Source organism: Choristoneura fumiferana, chromosome 25, assembly GCF_025370935.1.
Source record: "Choristoneura fumiferana chromosome 25, NRCan_CFum_1, whole genome shotgun sequence".
Taxonomy (NCBI): domain Eukaryota; kingdom Metazoa; phylum Arthropoda; class Insecta; order Lepidoptera; family Tortricidae; genus Choristoneura; species Choristoneura fumiferana.
This window is the reverse complement of record NC_133496.1, coordinates 11,603,413-11,625,722: the sequence shown is the minus strand read 5'-3', so window position 1 is coordinate 11,625,722 and position 22,310 is coordinate 11,603,413. Positions and strand designations below refer to the sequence as shown.

Genomic DNA, 22,310 nt, shown 5'->3' with positions numbered 1-22,310 from the left:
TCCAATGAATTTAAATAGATGGCAGCACAAAGATGACAAACAAAAAATTGTAATGCAACAATCACGCAACAATCAACGTGCAATTTCATATTCGATTTGGAAATTTTGTTTCGCCGTTTCGCCTATTTTTTTAAATTTTGGCCATGCAAAAAGTATTATATTGCTCCTTTATATTATTTGGAAAACGTATTTTTATATATAGCAACACATCGTGTTTTTCTTTGAAATATGGCAATTTCAAAATTCGTAAATGTCAACTTTTTAATTGTCGCAAAAATTTCAGTCATATTTTCTTAATAATTACGTGATTCAAATATTAAATAAAAAATACAGGGGCCGCATGAAAACCACAAAGTGGTGTACGGTGCGTAACGTTCGTATCGGTTGGTGGGATTTGATCGTCAGTGTTAGTGTGTGAAGGCTTCATAAATGAATAATGTCGTTGAGGTCGAGAGCTCTGGCTCTTGTGGAGGTGTTGTTGCGAGTGCCGCCACTGTTTGTGGTGGATGAGTTTTTGAAGATCAGCCTGGGACTGCCCGTGTCGGGAGGCGACGAGGTGTCAATCCTGAGCAACGTGACGTTGGACCACGTCGATGTTTCAGACTCCGATGGGAATTATTACGACGCCAACTTTTACAATGCCTTCGTCTTCACGCTTATGAAGTTCCTCGTCTGCTGCTTAGGTAAGCAATTTTTTTCATTTGACGAGCTTGAACTTTGCAACAGCCAGTGTCCTTTCATTTTAGTTTCTCAACATAGGTTCAATGTCATAAGATGTTTGTTCTGAAGGTGCAATGCAATGTGATTCAATTGTTGGTTTTTGTAATCATTTTTGTTGCTTAATGTCTTACGGAGTGCTGTATGGGTTAGTTTAACTTTGGCTATCTGGTATAACACAATACAGAACAAAATTTTCAGGGTGCACTGGTTCGATTGTGCCAGCCTCCCCAGGGATTTACTTGTGTGGGCATTTCGAGTGCGGTCAGGTCATGTTCCATTGAATCAATTTTTAAATATGATGAAAGTAGTTCAATCCCCCATGTGCACGGATTGTAATAAGATTGAGGATTTAATACATTTTTTGGTAGAGTGTGTATTGACTAAGGATATCCGCGAGAGGTATTTGACTGATTTGGACCTGTTCAATGGTGCAGCGAATATTATTTTAAATTGTCCGGTATCGGAAGATGCAGTACGAATTTACAGGTTCATCAAGCACTCCTTTGCAGCCAGATAATCTGGACATCACAATAGGAGTGTTTGATGAATGTGGACATTGAGTCTTTCAATGAGGCTGGCATAGTCACACAGGTGCACTTAAGCCTAAAAAAAAATAGGAAAAAAAACTGGCTGCAAGGTGACACAACGGCAGTAACATGATGTACTTATCATGCTTCTTCCAGCCATGCTGTTATTCTAGTTATGTTTAATGGTACTGTTTGTTGTAAATAAACTGTTTTGAAGCAGACAGATATTTTAAAATTTATAAATAAATCATATTATTCACAATTCACCATACATAAATTGTAATTTGATGAATGTTTCATAAAGACCACAATTTATTATGACATTGCATTGAATTGCTTTAACAGTTGACATATATGTTTATTATTATTATTATTGCTACTGTCTCACATCAATACTACGTATGATAATTTTCATCTAGCAAGAACCAGTTCTTGTCTAAATAAACCTTTGAATGGATCAAAATAATTTAATTTGTGGACCTTTGACTTGCTGATTTCATTGTTTAAAAAAATAAAGTAATTCCTATTTTGGTAGTTGATTAAACATATAAATTTTTTGGGTAACCCATGTCCTGTTTGTAGTTTCAGCTTGTTTAAATTTGAATTTAATATGCATTTTTAAATATCGTCGGGTGACAAGCAAAAGTCACTAAGTACCAAATACCTACTTACACCAAAGTTTGTATCTCAGTAAATTACTAACTAGATACGACTTTTTAAAGAGCAGTGACAGTAATATTAGTGAGTTTTGCTTGTCATCCCGCGATAAGCTGTTTAGTGTTGGCAAGTTTGATACAAGTATATAGAATAATTTATTGAATCTGGCGTTACTTTGCGGAGGTCCATATCAATGAACTAAAAGAATTTCCTTGCTCGCCCGCGACCTTACGATAGCTAAGCTTATGCAAAATATGCATGTTCATGCAGTTCCTCCACCTCCACACTGTAAGAACACACACAAATCACACAAACCCATCTATCACCACCACCACACTACACTGACGCGTTTCGAACTCAACCAGAGCTCATCTTCAGAGTGACACAACTGTACACCATGCTACCAGTTGTTAGCTGTGTGTTTGTTGTTGTTGTTGGGTCTAACAACTGGTAGCATGGTGTACGGTTGTGTCACTCTGAAGATGAGCTCTGGTTGAGTTCGAAACGCGTCAGTGTAGTGTGGTGGTGGTGATAGATGGGTTTGTGTGATTTGTGTGTGTTCTTACAGTGTGGAGGTGGAGGAACTGCATGAACACGCATATTTTGCATAAGCTTAACTATCGTAAGGTTGCGGGTGAGCAAGGAAATTCTGTTAGTTCATTGACAAGTATATAGGTTGATAAGAGTATGTTAGTGACATAAAAAAGAGTTTTAAATAACCCTCCTTCAGCCAGTTGGGTAAAAAAACACTTTTTAATCAGCTAAATTTAACCTGTATTTGATCTAATTATCATGTTAATATAATGCACAGTTATGGACATTTACCTATTCTTTAATTAAAATGATGACCCGATTTTGATGAAATTTGGTATGAAGATGTATGTATGTATGTAAACTCTTTATTGTACAAAATAAGTAAACAAACAGATGTCAATCAATGAAATATATGTACAAATTCGAACTTATCCCTTTAAGGGACCTCTACCAGTCAAACTTTGAGTGGATGAGAGGAGCATTCAGTCAGGGACAGACAAAAAGTGAGTTTAAAAATTAAAATAGATAGTGAAAGCTACAATACATTGCTTTAAATAATATAAGACACAAATCTATAAAAGAAGATTGTTTAAGATCCTGGGAAAGACTTAAGAGTAGTTTTCATCCAGGGAAATGGCATAGTTCCTGTGGGATAGCCATTTATATACGTACGTACATACACATACGCATACGTATTTCTGTTTGCCCTGGAAAGCCCCCACACATAGCAAATTTCGTCAGTTGTTAGAGCCATTTCCGAGATCCCTGAAATAAATTTATACATGTACAAAAACTTGTGTAAATACATGTTTCTCTCTCTCTCCTAGATTACTGTTGAAAACATGAAACCTCTCTTTCTACCATTATTATTTGCAGTTTCATGGAAAGAAATAGTGACTATAAAGTATTGATTGTATTCCATTTTCAAGGTTCCTGTGTCCACATCATATAATTACTCAATTAATAATATGAATGTCCATTAATTATGGCTTTAATAGGTGTGGGGGGTGGGCAGCCTTTTTTATTCTACTTTAGAGTAGTTGATACTATCTATACTCTGTCTATGGGAAGCATTTTCCTGGTATATAAATGGTTACTCTGAATGTTTCCGATTTTTGATATCACTTTACGATTTTCATCAATTATTTTTACAAGTTAAGTATACCTACTTACCAACATCATTTTGAACCTTTGCCCCACCTGTACTTTTTGATTTTTCTGTTATTCGTTATTATTATTCTTATTCTGTTATTTGTTATTATTATTTTTCTGTTGATTAAAAAAAAATGGCGTCTGTAAACTGTAAAGAATCAGAAAAACTCGCCATTCCGTCGCTTGGTTCGTTGCCTTCTGTGTAAAAAAAGAAAGGACAAATCAACAATCAGTCAGTCAGTCTTCACTCTTGTACAATTATAATAGGTATTCAGTAGGAACGACGGTTTTCCTTGCTCTAGAGATCTAGAGTCCATAGGAAAAACCTAAACGCCAAAGGTTTTTTTTCTATTCCAACTATCGACGGATAACAACGGGAACTAAAACTGGAGCTGGATATTATACCTAAGTATTCCAATTCTCGGTAATTTTGTGATGCGTTTTAATCTAACCTACACCAAAATACTAAATACCATCACAAAACGAAACGAATTAATGAGGACAATAACAAAAAACCGGAAAGTAAAAGAGCCAATGCTGTGAGATGTATAATTTATTTAAACGACAGGTATTCCTCATCTGCATGAATCCCACAGTAAACATGTCTTACATGGGTTTGGGCTGCGTTTCAACTAGAGGGCGTTCTCCGAAATTCGAATATCGAAGTTTGTATCGTATCGTCCCTCTCAGTCTCGTATTAAATATTATACGAGCCCCAATGCAAAAGAGTTCGTCTAGTCATACATTTTGAAGCCTTATCCCAGCCTATATATGTCCCACTGCTGGGCACAGGCCTCCTCTCGGAATGAGAGGGCTCGGGCCGTAGTTCCCACGCGGGCCCAGTGCGGATTGGGAACTTCACACACACCATTGAATTGCTTCGCAGGTTTGTCCAGGTTTCCTCACGATGTTTTCCTTCACCGTTAAGCTCGTGGTAAATTTAAAACGTAATTTCGCACATGAATTCCGAAAAACTCAGAGGTGCGAGCCGGGATTTGAACCCACGATCCTCTGCTTCAGAGGCCATAGGTCAAACCACTCGGCCACCACGGCTTTTTGAACCCTATCTAAATAAAATATAAATTTTTTGCTTTACAGAAGTCGATTAGCTATAAACAATTTATATTGTATAATACTCCATCAAAACGCCGTTAATTGGGCACTAATAAAATTATAACTATTTTAAAATTATAGATATTCTGGATATATTACCTTACAAATGCTCACGCAAAACAGATCGTCTAGTTCTTATTTGATGCAAAATAGTTCAATGAACTAAAATAATTTCCTTGCTCACCCGCGACCTTACGATAGCTAAGCTTATGCAAAATATGCGTGTTCATGCAGTTCCTCCACCTCCACACTGTAAGAACACACACAAATCACACAAACCCATCTATCACCACCACCACACTACACTGACGCGTTTCGAACTCAAACAGAGCTCATCTTCAGAGTGACACAACCGTACACCATGCTACCAGTTGTTATACTAACGAACCACAACCACCGTTTTAACTTGTCACTGTAACTCCCCAAGTACCCACATACGTTTTATGAAACAAAACAAAACTACCCACAAATTATTAATAAATTTTTTAACCGTCCTTCAAAACTACCTTGATTTTTATTTATTTACTGTCAAGGCATGTTTTATTAACTACCATTGCTGAAATTAGATCCAAGCCGTAGCAAGGGAGATGAAACTAAATGTACCTGCTCATAATAATAGACCCCATACTGTTGTATCTAATTATCTCCATGCATTCTAAAACATCGAGACGAAACCCCTTGCCACAATAATGTAACACTTCATACGAATCGGAGTCCGATAAAGAATGATTTAGTTACAACAAAATTCGTCTCGATGTTTATGAATTTATCAATTATTGTATTTATTTATGAATTTATCAATTATTGACATCAGTTTATTAATCTAAGGGGTTGTTTCACCACCCATTAATTAATTTTAACTGATGGATAAATGTGATACCGTCTCGCGTCTATTAAAACAAAACAAACAGAAACGACATCATATTTATCCGTCAGCTAAAATTAATGAATTGGTGATGAAACAGCCCCTAAGTTAATTAATTATACTCTACAAGTTGCAACCTGCACGGAGTGTCATGCGCATGTTCGAATTAGCTTAATTTAATTGTACGTAAAACTAGGCCGAATATCCGGTATCTGGCCAAACCACTATATTTTTCATCTCTATTATTATTATGAGAGGGAGGAAAACGAGCAAGCGGGTCGTCTGATAGGAAATAGTCACCACCACCCATGAATACCAACAACTCAAGGAGAGTCCCTGATCTGTGCCCGGCCTTTAAAGGAAGTATAAGCCCTTGAAAGCCCTGATGTCACAATGCTGAAGGAAGTTGATTCCACAATATCACTACGTGGCAGAAAGTGCCGCAGGAAACGTACAGTGGTGGACTGGTGGACCGCCATTCATCGAGGTGGTGACACTGGAATTTAAAGTTTCGGGTTAACGTAGACTTCTCTAACCCTAAACCGTGACTAAACCGTGTAAGTGGTCGTAACTCTATTAATAAAATAACCCTCTTATATTAAAAAAAAAACCTTGAAAAAGCAGACAGTTCCTTTTTCCGCGAACTGTGTCTATTTTTATTCAATTAATTTAACTGAATAAGATTATTTTTATGCATCGAGTTAGTATAAAGAAATGTTTAATAGGTATTTGTTTTTGCATAAAAGCCTTTTGTGGCACGCTCAGCTGTGGCAGATATTAAGCAGGTGACGCAGGTGACTGTACTTCTATTAGCCTCGAAAAACTGAGTTAGAACCAATGATAATTCACGTGCTACGCGCCACCTGTTTCCTACGCAATGCAAATTGTGCTAATAACTTCGCCAAAATAATTATTTTATCTACCACAAGAATGGGAAGTGACGAATTTGATAGTATTTTTATTTTTTTAACAAAATAAGGAAACCGATTAGCATTTTAACTCGGTTTAATATGAGGTCAGTTTGTTTAACATATTAGTCTATTTCAACTGTGTTGTCTTGTGAAGACCTTGATAAAATAGCTTAAATATTTTAATTCGTTATCTACACTACACCATTTATTTTAGGGAACATTTAACAGGTCAAATAAATTTAATTTGTCTAGATAACTGGTTATGTCATCTTGTACTTACTTATTGTTTAAAAGATTATCAAGAATTACTAGTAAATTGTACAAATAGATAAAACGAGTCATTTTAGACGACCAGATGGCCTAGTGGTTAGAGAACCTGACTACGAAGCTTGAGGTCCCGGGTTGGGGCAGATATTTGTATGAAAAATACGAATGTTTGTTCTCGGGTCTTGGGTGTTTATTATGTATTTAAGTATGTATCTATCTATATAATTATATTTATCCATTGCTTAGTACCCATAACACAAGCTTTGCTAAACTTACTTTGGGACTAGGACAATTGGTGTGAATTGTCCCGTGATATTTATTATTTATTTATTTATTTCACCCCAGACGTTTATATCTACCCGAGCCGCAGGCGAGCTCTGGTTTTCACTTTGATTGCGAGGAAATTAGATAGACTGATAGACAGTAACGTTATGAAATATTTTATATTGTTAACTAGCAGGTGCCCGCGGCTTCGCCCCCGGTGTAGTTTTTTTTTAATTTTCTAAATCTTCTTTTTTAAGAACCTTCTCCTGACAATAGAAAACACAACAAAAAAAGAACTAGCGAAATCGCTCCAGCCGTTCACGCGTGATGCCGTGACCAAGGGAAATAGGGGTTCTTTATTATATATTAAGATTTGTTATACCTAAATAAATTTCAGGACTGACCATTGAACTTGGCACCCATTTAGATCTCACTTCTTTTGGTCGTTAAAGTCAACCAGTCAATGCATATATCATATGATTACCCTTGGTCTTAAGAGCATAAAAAGTCATTTTATATCGCCTAGATCCAGCATAAACATGAACTTTACGAGCATAAAAAGTGAAAAAGTAATTTTATGACGCCTATATTCAACAAAAATAAAATACATAAGTTTACGAGCATGATGAGTGAAAATATACTGAGCGGCAAAAGATCTGGCCCTCAAATGTATGCAGAAATAGGTAATTTTGTAAGTAGAGTGAGCCAAATTTTGTGCCGCTGAGTATATTATTATCTTATTATGACTCACGCATAAAAAAAAACCTTATCGTTGCACCTAACTAATCAGATTTTATTTCTAAAATTCGTTCTTTACTATTCATACTTCTTTCTGAAATTCCTTGTATGTATCCATAGTATCCATACTAATATTATAAATGCGAAAGTGTGTTTGTATCTTTGTGTGTTTGTCCGACTTTCACGCCGTAACGGAGCGACGGATCGATGTGATTTTTGGCATAGATAGTTTATGGGCCCGAGAGTGACTAGGCTACTTTTTACCCCGGAAAAATCCACAGTTCCCGAGGGAACAGCGCGCGATAACCGAATACCACGCGGGCGGAGCCGCGGGCAAAAGCTAGTAATATTATAAATGCGAATGTAAACTCCGTCTGTGTTTGGAAATTGCAGTTTTAGTACAGTATATACGGCGATCGTACTATAGAGGGACTCGGCTGGCTAGGCAAAGCGTTAAGGTGCTGATTAACTTGAGCTTTCACTTGTAAGCATTCTAATGAATGGGACTCTAGAGCTGGCGGTTATCTCGCGCAATGAATATGGATAGCTATACAAAGAGGTAATGCGGCCTGCGTAGGGGTCCATGCCAGTGACGTCTCTTGACGACGTGTTTGTGTTTGCCTTATAAAATAATGCTACCACCTAGGTATTAAGTTAGTTAATAATTGAATTTGTCAGTGTCAGAATCATATACGTATAATTTTTTAATAAAAGATGGATAAATTCTAGTGAATGTTAAATTACAGGTACTTAAAGAAAGCTCACAAAATAAGCAGGAGCGTTTTAGCGAGCATTCAAGCGAAACGACAGTAAAATACTTAAAATAGTTTCTTCGGGCCTTTTGCCGCGCATCCGTCCGTCATTATCGTGAATAATGACAATTTTGACAAGCATTTACTAGAACCTTCTCTAGAATGATCGTGTCAATGTTCGGCTAATGTAGGCTAACAGCAAGTCTCAGAAAAAAAATGTTCGTAGCAATGTTTGGCTCTATGTACGGATTAGTTGTTCGGTTCGACAAATTCAAAAAGGCGAATGCTCGATGTTCTGTTTTCTGTTAAAGTGAATGCTCAAGTTTATCAGCACCTTTACGTTATCTACGTCTCGTAAGCTCTGCGGGGCTGCTACGAAATTAGAAAATCGAAGTTCGTATCGTACCGTCCCTCCCACTCTCTCTCGTATTAAATAACATAAGCGTCAGCGGGACGGCATGATACGAAGTGCGAGTTTTGCACTGCGTAGTTCGTAAGGCTTGGTTGTCTCTTACAAACGAAACCATTCAAATAAAGGAAGCGTTTATCGACAAACGACACAGAAAGGTAACCATGAACTTGAACATGCTAAAGCTGCGGCCACATGCAGTCGCTCGTCGCTCGTTTGCAGCGATAAATCTGGTCACGTGACCCCATTTTGAATGTGGTTTTGAATTTCCCGCGACTCAAAAAAGTAGCGTCAAGTAGCCGCGTCGAGCAGCAGCGACAAGATGGCTGCTTGCAGGAATGATCTTGGTCTTGGATGCTTATTTCTTAATCTCATTTAGTAACGGTCGTGGCAGTGGTAAATCAAATAAATTGGAGTAAATTAAAAAAATAACAGTGTTTTTGCCGAAATTTAATGGTTTTTTTTTTTCAGCGATAAAGCTCAACATTTTCAGCTTTATCGCTAAATGTCACGTGACCAGATTTGACGTTGGAAACGAGCGTCGAGCGATTTGCATGTGGCCGCGCCTTAACGCGGTTTATTATCGCTCGTCCTTATACATGTATGTATACTCTGTTTAATTATACTTACGCTGCGTCTGGTCATTGATCTATCGAGTTTTACCATTACTAGGAATGTCGCAACTAAGCGTCTTCCCCGAGTGCGATATGAAAGGCGACCTACTTCGCCCACACTCATCGCGCTTGCGAGAGTTTAAGATGCACAATTCGCGAGAATGGCAGTATCATTGGGGTTTTAAAGAGGTGCTATCTGATATCTCGGGCTTTTACAAGCTTTTATTTAACTTGCTAAGCATGTATGGTTTTAAATGAACACATTAATGAATGGGAATAGTATTCTTTGGGAATTCCTATAGATACCTAAGTATTTAAATAAAATCCGGGGATTTCATATTAACTGCCGGATCTTATGGTTATGCGTGCGATGCCGCGAAAATCTAGTTAATAATACAATCCCTCTAATATAATAAATGCTAAAGTTTGTAAGTCTGTTTGTTTGTTTGTTACTTCATCACGTCTAAACCGCTGAACCGATTTAGATTAAATTCAGTATACAGATAGCTTGAGTCCCGGAGAAGGACATAGGATAGCTGTTATCCCGGAAAATTGCATAGTTCCCGCAGGATAGCGATAACCGAATTCTACGCGGAGGTGTTGTTTATGATATCAAAATAAGTAGATATTAGCTATGGTGAATGGAAGACCGAATGAACTACTTGTATACAGCTTTCTTATGTCTCAATAAAGTCACTCTTCGTTTAGCAGCAGAACTGTGTGTTTGTCTAAATCTTAATAGATACTAGATTTCTCTCAGGTTATGGGCTACCCATGCTCCGTAAAGTAATTTCAGTGCTAGTCAAGAATTAGATTACTAGTTCGAAAATTGTGTTTTTCGTGTGTAATCTGTGACAGAATAACGAAGATGTCGGCTAATTATGTTGCGAACGTGCCGAAGTTATTGGGCCGTGCCAACTATAGCGAATGGGTTTTCGCAGCAGAGAATTTCCTAGTATTGGAGGGCGTGCAAAAATTCATTGATGAAGAGCCTAACAAAGAGGAAATTGCGGCAGATCAAAAAACCAGAGCGAAGTTGATTTTAACTATCGATTCGTCTTTATTTGTTCATGTCAAAGATGTGAAAACTACGACTCAATTATGGAACAGACTCAAAAATTTATTTGATGATTCCGGCTATGCAAGAAAGATTACGCTACTACGAAATCTTATTTCGATACGACTCGAAAATTGCAGTTCTATGACGGCATACGTGACTCATGTTGTAGAAAATGGCCAGAAATTGAGCAGAACGGGTTTTAACATCAGTGATGAATGGATTGGCTCGCTTTTATTAGCGGGATTGCCAGAGAAATATTCCCCTATGATCATGGCGATCGAGCATTCAGGGATTTCTATTTCGGCGGACTCCATTAAAACAAAACTTCTTGACATGGAAGAAAAAAATTCAAATTTGAATTTGAACGAGAACGGAACGAATGAAATTGAAAGCGCATTTGCCAGTTCGCATTACCAACATAAGAAGAACAAAATGAAAGTCTATGGCGAAAAGCATGATGGCGGCAATTCGTCAATGTCAAATTCGAAAAATGTCAAATGTTTTCGATGTAAACAAGCCGGGCATTACCGCAATCAGTGTCCTAATGTTGAAAATAGTTCTTCGGCGTTAAAGAAAAGTACGCGAAAACCGTCAAATGCATTCAGTGCTGTGTTTTTGAGTGGCAATTTTAAGAAAAACGACTGGTATGTCGATTCTGGAGCTAGTGCTCACCTGACAGCTAACGAAAGTTGGATTAAAAATGGTTCATATGAGCCGGCCATTCGGGAGATTGTTGTCGCAAACAAGGAAAGCGTTCCTGTGTTGTGCAGTGGTGATGTGCAGATTGCTACAATAGGAAGCAACAGCGAATACGACATCGTTGTTCAAGACGTATTGTGTGTTCCGAATATAACCACAAACTTGTTATCAGTAAGTCAGTTGATTAACAAGGGTAACAAAGTGGAGTTCAATGATGAAAGTTGTAAGATTTTTAACAAGAAGGGAGATCTTGTTGCAACAGCTTCATTGATGAATGGAGTTTACAAGTTGAACATGCCAGAAAATACGACTGTTGCCATGGCCGCGTCTGCTGACACCTGGCATCGCCGCCTGGGGCATGTAAATAGTGCTTATATGAACAAAATGCAGAATGCAGTGGAAGGATTTAACCTACAAGGAAAGGTGGACCATATAAGCAAGGCACCATGCAAGGTATGTTGTGAAGGGAAACAATGTCGCTTGCCTTTTCCCAATGAAGGCAACAGAAGTGATACACTGCTGAATATAGTGCACACTGACATTTGTGGACCCATGGAAGTTGAATCCATCGGGGGATCAAGATACTACCTGTTGTTTGTCGATGATTTCAGTCGTATGGCATTTATATTTTTCATTAAGAATAAGAGTGAAGCTCTGAAGTGTTTCAAGGAATTCAAAGCAAAAGTTGAAAACCAGCTTGGCAAGAAGATTAAGATCTTAAGAAGTGACAATGGCCGGGAGTTCTGTAATAACCAGTTTGATGATTATCTGAAAGAGAGTGGAATCATTCATCAGAGGAGTAATAATTACAGTCCTGAACAGAACGGCTTATGCGAAAGATTGAACAGATCAGTGGTTGAGAAGGCACGATGCTTGCTGTATGATGGTGGTTTAAGCTTGGAATTCTGGGCAGAGGCTGCGAACACTGCGGTCTACCTGCGGAACAGAACTGTGGCAGCAGGATTAAACGGAAAGACACCATATGAAGTGTGGACCAACACCAAGCCAGATCTGAGTCACTTAAGAATCTTCGGTAGTACAGTGATGGTACATGTTGCCAAGGAGAAGAGACACAAGTGGGACAAGAAGTCTCGTCAATGTATCTTGTTGGGTTATCCAGAGAATGTCAAAGGATATCGCGTATTTGACCTGGAAACCAGATCTATCTTTATTAGCAGAGATGTGATAATCATGGAGAAGACTAATGACTCTGATTGTGTTATTGAGGTTCAGGAGAAGACAGACTCCAATGGAAATCAGAAAGAAGAGTTGGAGATAAGTCGAGATTCAGTGGGGGATGACTATGAAGACCAGTCCAGTACTCTGGTAGACTCATCAGGAGACCAATTTACTGAATTTGAGACAGCTGACACATCAGAAAACACAAGTACTCCGATAAAGATAAGACCACAGAGAGAAAGACGTCCACCAGAAAGATATGGCATTACAAATATTTGCATAGCAGACAAGATAGATGATGCTAGCGGGCTATCATTGCAAGAAGCTTTACAAGGACCAGAGAAAGCGCACTGGAAGCAAGCAATGACAGATGAGTTGAAAAGCTTTGAAGAAAATGATGCTTGGGAACTTGTCAGTGTTCCAGATAAGGCTAGCATTGTGAAATGCAAATGGGTACTTAAGAAGAAGTATGATAGTGAAAACCATGTGCGTTACCGAGCAAGGTTAGTGGCCAAGGGCTTTACACAAAAGCTGGGTGTGGACTATGAGGAGACCTTCTCGCCCGTGGTAAGATACACAACTTTAAGACTTTTATTTGCATTGGCTGTGCGATTAGGGTTTGATATCTCACATTTAGATGTAACAACTGCTTTCCTGAACGGTTTTCTTGAGGAAACAATTTACATGCAGATTCCTGAGGGTTTTGTTGGTGGTAATACTGATGGCAAGGTGCTTAAGTTGAAGCGTGCCATTTATGGCCTAAAGCAATCCTCAAGGGCATGGTACAGGAGGGTAGATGATTGTTTAGTTCAGAGTGGATATATCAAGTCAAAACTAGAACCCTGTTTGTATGTTAACAGTAGTAATGGTTTGAAGACTATAATAGCTTTATATGTCGATGATTTTTCTTGTTTTCCAATGATGAGCAGGAAACAAAGCGAATAAAGCAGGAACTTTCTTCTCAGTTCAAGCTAAAAGATCTAGGACAGGTCAAACAGTGCCTAGGTATGAATGTTAACATTGATAAACAGAATAATGTAATAACATTGGATCAGGAAAGTTATATTGATCAATTGTTGCATAGGTTCAATATGACTGAGAGCAAAGTTGCTGAGACTCCTATGGAGGAGAAATTAAATTTAGAAAAGCTAGCGATTGCAAAAGCGAATTTCCTTATCAGCAGCTGATAGGCAGCCTTATGTATTTGGCAGTATTGACCAGGCCCGACATAATGTATGCTCTGTCTTATATGAGTCAGTTTAATAACTCATATAATGAGCAACATTTGTGCTATGCTAAGAGGATTCTTAGATATTTGAAAAAGACAAAGCATTATTGTTTGAAATACAGTAAAGATGGAAAAGCAGAAATTGAAGGCTTTGTTGATGCTGACTGGGCACATAATGTAGGAGACAGGAGGTCTTATACAGGGTTTAATTTTATGTTGTCTGGAGGTGCTATCTCATGGGAGAGTAAAAAGCAAAAAAACAGTTGCATGTCCAGTACTGAGCTGAGTACATGGGTATCTCTGAGCCTGTAAAGAAGCAATTTATTTGAGAAACTTACAATTTGAAATAACTGGTCACATGTATGCTGTTGTTCTGTACAATGACAACCAAAGTGCTCAGAAGTTGCTGGCGAATCCTGTCTTTCATAAGCGGTCTAAGCACATAGATGTGCGTTACCATTTTTGTAGGGAAAGTGTAGCTGACAAGTTAGTTCAGACTTTGTACTTGCCCACAGCAGATATGCCTGCGGATCTGCTGACTAAAAGTCTTAGTGCAACTAAACATTATAGGTTTATGTTTATGTTGGGGCTAGTGCCAAAGTAGTTTAGTTTTTGATAATGCTTGGATATTTTGATATAGTGGGGTGTTGTTTATGATATCGAAAATATAAGTAGATATTAGCTATGGTGAATGGAAGACACGAATGAACTACTACTGTATACAGCTTTCTTTATTCTCAATAAAGTCACTCTTCGTTTAGCACACAGAACTGTGTGTTGTCTAAATCTTAATAGATACTAGATTCTCTCAGGAGGGAGTCGAGGTAACGGCTAGTATCAGAATAAAAGATAAAAATTAATCAACTGCTTAGTTCTTTTATCCTTCTTCCCCTAAAAAGACCATCACACCTTCCGGCCAAAAGTCAGAGTGCAGAAACATCTGCTGGTGCTTAGCCGGCACTTGGAGTATAAAAGAGCGAAAATTGTTAGCCCAGTCAAACTTGAGCGGGTGGATAAACAACTCTGCTCCTTTTAACCGACCCTGAGCTGTCGTTGTGCTCGAAGACCTTCACCTGATGATTGGTTCCTTCTTCGTCAGAGTCCCAAGTTTGTTGGATTCCAAACTCGTCGGATTCCAAGTTCGTCGCACTCCATACTTGTCGGTTTATGTACGGTCAACGACATAAATATGTATGTATACACAGTAGCGGTGTTGGGGTAGGATACGGTACCATACGGTACGGTGGGGGACCGCCCAATGTTTTAAAGGACTAAGGGGCACCTTCGCTCATTGAGCGAAGCCTATATTTACTAGAAAATTCCCAAAAAGTTTAGTCGTGCGAGGGAAAATTCTCTTCCCTCACTTCCTACCCTTAGTAACTTCCCTTCCGTCGTCTTCCGTTGTTGTTTAATGTACCATCAGCCAAATAAGTGGTCTATCAATTTTTAAACAAGTTCCTATCAAACTAATATGTCTCTAAAGTCGAACTTTCAAGCTGACAGACACGTCTATTGGCATTATTGTTATATGACATGCAAACGATTATCAACTTTAGGATGGTCGACCACATATTTGGCTGAAGGTACATTACATGTATTACATGTACATCCTGTTCGTTATCTACCCGAAGCTCGCGGTTACGCTGCGGTATTGTTGATGTTTGGCCTCGCTTATCACCACTATCACAGCGGCGCGAAGCCGACCTGCTGGGCTACTATGAAACTCGAAACTCGAAGTTCGTGTCGTGCGGTCCCTCTGGCACTATTTAATACGAGAGCGAGAGGGATCGCATGACCCGAACTTCGAGTTTCGAGTTTCGTAGTAGCCCTGCTGTTACTTTCGTGGTCAACGAATGCGGTTGTGAATTCACGCTTTTTAAGCAAGAGTCGAAGATGGAGACTTAGGTACTGATAATACATGATAATTTTATTTTAATATGCGTATTAACAATGCTCTGTGCTGCATACATGGTGGGTGCTGTGAAAGGCGACGAAGATTTCTCAGACCCCTGTTGTGAGAGTTCACTCTATTGCCAATTACGAACTCGGGGTTCTAGCACTGCAGGTAGAGAATAGTCCATCACTGCGAGTGGGCAAAGGAAAACTACCACAGTTTTTCCCACTCCCAAGAAAGTCGTCATGACATGAAGGTTCGCTACCGTTCCTTAACCACCATGCCCACTTTGTCAAGAATTTAGCGACTTAAAAGAACTATGGTACGGTACTGTGATTGAATTATTCACTTATTCATAAAAATATATATTTTTAATATTACAGCAGCTTAAAAAACAATCAGAATGTAACCTTTTCAACATACAACTCATCAGCACTCAAGCAGTTTGCTAAGGCCAAAGTTGAATATTGCGCGAATCGTCGCTTCATCAATATATAGTATGAAACAAAGTCCCCGCCGCGTCTATCTTTCCGTATGTTTGCGGTGATCCAAAAACTACTGAACGGTTTTTGTTATTATGATGTTTTGGTTATTATGAAGTCAAGAAAGTTTTTGTTCGTTGAAAAATTTAAAAAGAAGGATAGGGATAAACGAATTCCTTTCAGATAGCGAGTCGCGGGCAACAGCTAGTTAAATATACATAAATATATATGTCGTTGATGGTTGACTAATCAATAACGAATATATCTTTTGTCTTTTGAATGTCGACTTTTAGTCAGGAAACTCAGGAGCTTTCATTATTGACTGCTAAAAATTACCACTTGCTGAGTACACCAGAAATACTATATTGAAGTAATTCTGATATTATAAGACAAGTAAACGAAACATACCTTACCTTAGTACCTACAATCTGTAATTCTTGAACGAATTAAAGGCCGGCAATGCTCACGCGATTTCTCTCAATCTCAATCGCTTACTTATCGGATATTGTATTTCTGTTCGAAATAGCCTTTCCTTTCACTCGAAATAATTTAAAGAGAGAAAGACAACATTTATTCGTGACATAAACAAATAAAAATACGTATAACGGTCAGCATAATGCCGCCCTTGCGGACTGCGGTGGTCCTCCTTTGGAACCGTCAGGACTGCACACCTATACATTTAACATAAAAAATATATATCCGATATAAATTTTCAGATATTAATCAGACCGATGTAAATTTTGAAGCGTACTCATGACGCTGCTGTTTTCGGGGCAAAGGTGCGCTTGAGTTTCGTCACGTCATTATTTACGTACTCACTCAGCTTTGCGGTTTTTTTTTTACATTTGAAAAAGTGTCTTACATTGGTCTCTTATTCGAATGTTCCGTATGTTGTTTGTGGAATGCTAATGCAAACATTCCTTTACTAAAATTATCGTTTTTTTTTTCACGGTTAATATTTAATTGTTATACTGTTTTAACTTGAATAAACTACAACTGGGGTAAAATACCTCACACATTAACAGCAAGCAACTGTAACAGGTGAACGAACTTTGGACTAATTTTCATTTACATGTGTGTTAGTTTAATAAATTAAACTACAACAATACACTGTCGGTAACCTCTTCACACTTTAAACCGCTGAACCTTTTTTTATGAAATTTAGGTTAGAGATAGGTAGTAGAGACCCTGGGATTCCTGGGAAGGACATGGGATAGTTTTTATCTCGGAAAATTGCATTGTTCCCACAAGATTGGCCCCCGGCAAAAGCTAATTGCGTGTAGGTATAACAAGTTAAAGAAATTTTATTATAAAATCATAAAATGTTTAATCATTTTATTTTCTCTCTTTCCAGGATGTATGTCAGCACTTTGCATATTCGTGCTGTACACGAAGCACCTACTCATCGTGTACCTGTACCTCATGTCCGTCGGGCTGGTCTTCGTCTCATACTGGACCAACGTCTCCGCCATCAAGCAGATCCAAGCCCTCACCCTGGCGGCCGACTCACCTCACCACTCCTCCAGCATCCTTGAAGACATTCTCAACTTAAATACTAAAAACCTACTCGATCTCGATGGACCCAGCATACTAGTTATCCAAAACTTCGCTATACAGTTCACTCTTGCATTGTTGTTCAAAAATGTACATCTTGGACCGAGAAATCCCCCGATACAGAAGCTGCTCCCTGTCAGCTTCATGGCACCTTCGTTTTTGGCGATGTTACCGGTCCCGCCTAATCTCTTGCACCACTCACCGGTTTTCTCTACGTTGCTACCGCTCTTTCTCGTCAAATACGTACTTTGGTCTTCAGCCGATAATGTCATACATGTCATATACGCTGGGTACCAGTATGGGAGACTTTTCGTGAGCAACTACGGACTTTCAGCGCTCGTAGAAACTGAATGGATGCGCCTCAACGTCCCATGTGTTTTGCGAGTGTTCTGGGTCCTCCGAGTGGCCGAACACGCGATACTCCTGCTAATGGACAGTTATGACGACGACATCGAAGAAGGCTTAAGAGTCTCCACCCTACTAGCCGTGCAGTCGCTTGCCTCCATGGCCAAGTCATTGCTAGTCACGGGATGCGAGACCATTACGGCAGTTCTCGGCATGACCTCTGTGATCTCATTTTTCTGCCACTACATCGGTAACTTTTTCCAGTGGATCCTTTTGACGGACGAAGAGGAGGACAAGAGTATAGGGACGGTATCGGCGATACTTTTCTACATATTGGCTCTGCAGACGGGATTGACTTCCCTCAATCCAGAGAAGAGGTTTATAAGGTTGTGCAGGAATTTCTGCCTGTTATTCACGGCGCTATTACACTTTTTGCATAACATTGTGAATCCTATGCTGATGTCTCTGAGCGCGTCGCACAATCCGAGCACGCATAGACACGTCCGGGCGCTCGGTGTCTGTGCGTTCCTCATCATATTCCCGATATCGTTGCTGGTATACCTGTGGTCGCAACACACAATATCGACCTGGCTGCTGGCCGTGAGCGCTTTTAGCATAGAGGTTATAGTTAAAGTGGTGGTGAGTCTGATGATATACTCATTATTCTTAATTGACGCCTATAGAAGTACATTCTGGGAGCAGTTGGACGATTACGTGTACTACATCCGAGCATTCGGGAACACGATCGAGTTTTGTTTCGGTATATTCTTGTTCTTCAACGGTGCTTGGATTCTGTTGTTCGAGTCCGGAGGGGCGATCCGTGCGGTGATGATGTGCATACACGCCTACTTTAACATCTGGTGCGAGGCGCGCGCTGGCTGGTCAGTGTTCATGAAGCGCCGGACGGCCGTGAATAAGATCAACTCGCTCCGAGAGGCGTCGGCCGACCAGTTGGACACACTGGACGACGTCTGCGCGATCTGCTACCAAGAGATGCACTCTGCAAAGATCACGCGTTGCAATCACTACTTCCACGGTGTGTGTCTACGGAAGTGGTTGTACGTCCAGGACCGGTGTCCGCTGTGCCACGACATACTGTACAGGATAGACAACGACGCCAGTAAGGACGGCAGCTCTGAAGAGAACACGAACAATCAGAACCTGGTGTTGGAGGAGCAACCAGAACTACTGCTTGGGGAGGGCGTGAGGTGACTTCTGGACGACCACGCCGACGACAATCACTTATACGACCCTTAAACTTATAAAAAAAACGAGTGGTAATTTTAATTAATTTTGTATAGTAAGTTATTGTTTTTGATAATCAGACGGACGAACCTGTGATTTTAAAGAATGGCATGATCTAAAATCTATTTTTGTCTGTGTGAGTGTTGTTGTGGAATCGTGCGGAGTGACGTTAGTTAAGTCTGTGTGCGTGCGACGTGCCGGAGTCTCCCTCGCGTACTTTAATGACGCCGCTGCACTCCGGGACCGCGGCCGGCGAAAGAGACGCAGATATGCGTCTGAGTGAGAAAGATATTTATACCTTACTATCCTTTGAGTCTCTTTCGCCGACTTGTGATCGGCTCGGAGTACAGCGGAGCTATAAATTATATTTTTAAAGTGTAAATTACGCAAGTGCATCTCTCGACCTAAAAAAACCATTGGAAAGGCAAAAAATATATATTACATGATTAATGAAGCTATTTGTAAATAGTTTAATGTTTAGAAATAGCTTTTAATAATTGAAACTATTTTAAAAGATATATAAAAATAGTAATTTCTCACGGTAAACTGTAAATAAACATTTATTTTAGTAGTAATCTGTCTTTGGTCTTTAGTTTGCTAGGAAGTACAAAAATCAGATTACTAAGTTGCCAAGGGCTGTGTATTTATTGCGTAGATCACAAAATGGAGAAAAGGTAATGCCATCAATTTTGCATGATATCTATGATAGAGCTTATATATTGTACGTAATTTACAAACAGCCCTAAGCTTTTGCTTGAACTTGAACGTGATAATAAAATAAAAGTACTACTTAAATTTACCAGTTTATTGTTATAAAACCAACAGAGGAACAAACATTAACAAAATATAAAATCTGATGGCAGCACCTAACTAATATAAATAAATATCCCTTACTCAAATTGAAAATACAAACTGAAATATAGATGCACAGAAAAACCAGAAAAATAAGACCAACACTGGAAATCGAACCCAGGTCCTCGATATTCCGTACCGCGTGCTATACCGCTACACCACTGTTGGTCAACGGCACAGACACGAATTTCCCCTATGCACCACATATCTCAGCTTGTTTGTTTCTTATTTAGCCACTTAAGCATCAATATATAATATTTGTATTTTCAATTTAGGTTTTACGGGATGACCGTAAAAGTAAAAATTTGGAATTGAAATAAAAAATACAAAAAGATTCCAAAAAACCAATCTTAATCCCTTACTCATCCTGAATTATTGAAGGATTAATGTCACAACTGTATGGGGCCGATAAACTTTTTGGTGTTCATTTCATGTTTCTAGATAACAGATACCTACACTAAGTAATAAGTACCTGTGTATAACACAATGTTTTGGACTATCGCAGTCATTACTAATTTTATGATTTAAATATGGGTTTTTGTCCGCGTACCTTGATTTTAGAGAAGCTCGATATTTCTAAAATCAAGGTACGCGGAACAAAACCCGAATTTAAATCATAAAACTGTGTATAAGTCTGTAGAAAACACGTCTATATGTATACAAATATTGTTTATGTGAAAATAACTTTGTCTCATTCTATTCGCTAGGTACCTCACCACATCACAAAAACCTATTTGGGCTTAGAAAGATTTCGTAAGCGTAAATTTTGTAAGTCAAGGAATAAAGACTAAACTGCTTTCTGTCCGGGAAAATGTCAATTTCGCTCGTGATAGTGATATTTAGAGAATGTGTTTGCGGTGTTTGCACATTATTTATTACCTACCATACATACCACCAAAGAGTTATTGACCCAACCAAATAGAAACGTGAACAAATATATGCGTATGGAAGATTATATCGCTTATTTTTAATTTATCAACTTTTTGTGACAATAATCGTGATTCCTTGATTTGTCATCGCCGGTCAGGAGTTCCATATTTGCCATCTGGCATTCCTTGACCTTCCGTCTCGAAGAACAGATCATAAATAAATGTTTTTGTGGTACTATTGGTGCTAGTATTGTGAGATCCGTTGAGGGTCCGTTTGAGAACTTTGATATTGTTGTCACGTCTGTCATTTATTAAATAACTGAATGCGCCAATGAGGGCTATCGTTTTTTGTCTCACTAGATGGCGCACTGTTGCGTGAGGTTTTTAAGTATGGCTTTCAAAGTCTGTTATTACGGGCGTGAAAACAAAGTTTAGATTAAAATCATATTTAATACAACTTAAAACCGTACCATAAAAATATCGTGCATGCCACAGTGTTGCATAGTCCCCGTTTTGTTCGAAAAAAAGGGAGGACAAAGGTTTCCGAAAGACAAAACTGTGTCAAAACACAGACATTCATTGCCCCGCAACGCATATTTGCCATAATTAATTTCAGATATTGCAAAATATTCACAAAATTATTCTAATTATAAATAAACCCGCGTAGCTCACCCAAAAACTATGAGATTTGACATTTCGGAGACCTCACGCTACACTAGCGCCTCTAGCGGCGAATTCACACGCGATAGCCCCCATTGCAAGCGTCAAACGGATCTCGCGATACTAACGCCATCTAGCGATAGTTTCCTGTCAAAGAACCCTCACTCGATGCCATCAGCGGAGAAGTAGCCCAAACAACACTATCACCACTCCTGGGACTCATGCAGCATATATTTTAAAAATTAAGCGGAAATTTACACTTTGTTGTTCACCTAATGCGGTCGCCAAACTTGTTTCAAACTACTTCGGCGAACGATCGTCGCCTTTACATTAGTCTTTCCGTCTACTGCGGCGGCCATATTAAAGCGGTGGCAGCTGTCGATCGCCGAATGCGGCCGACTACAGTGTAGACGTGTGCGCCGATGCTAAAATCTACGGCGGCGGGCGCCGGTCAAAAATCGGCGGCGGCGGCGTGTTTTCGGCGTGATTTCGGCGCGGAGAATTCAAATAATTTTTTTATAACAAAATTAGATAAAATGTAAAAAAAAGCACGAAACATATCAACTGTAGCTACCTCCGTGCTAAGACATAGACAATGAAGCTTTAATTGACGCCTTGCAGCGGCTGTAATTGTCACGGACAAATATAATTTTCTTAAACAGGACATTTTTCTTCTTCTCTTCTTTAAGATTCACCGTACCAGTAGAACTTGGAAGTTCT

General features: G+C 39.1%; 1 protein-coding gene across 1 annotated transcript; it reads left to right on the top strand.

Moving 5' to 3' along the window:
* Positions 1 to 235: 235 nt before the first annotated feature.
* Trc8 (TRC8 ring finger protein) lies at positions 236 to 20,980 on the top strand. The gene is made up of 2 exons (XM_074106991.1): positions 236 to 683; positions 17,420 to 20,980. Exons 1-2 carry the CDS (start codon positions 437 to 439, stop codon positions 19,174 to 19,176), a joined length of 2,004 nt encoding a protein of 667 aa, XP_073963092.1. The 5' UTR covers positions 236 to 436; the 3' UTR covers positions 19,177 to 20,980.
* The last annotated feature ends 1,330 nt before the right edge of the window (positions 20,981 to 22,310 follow it).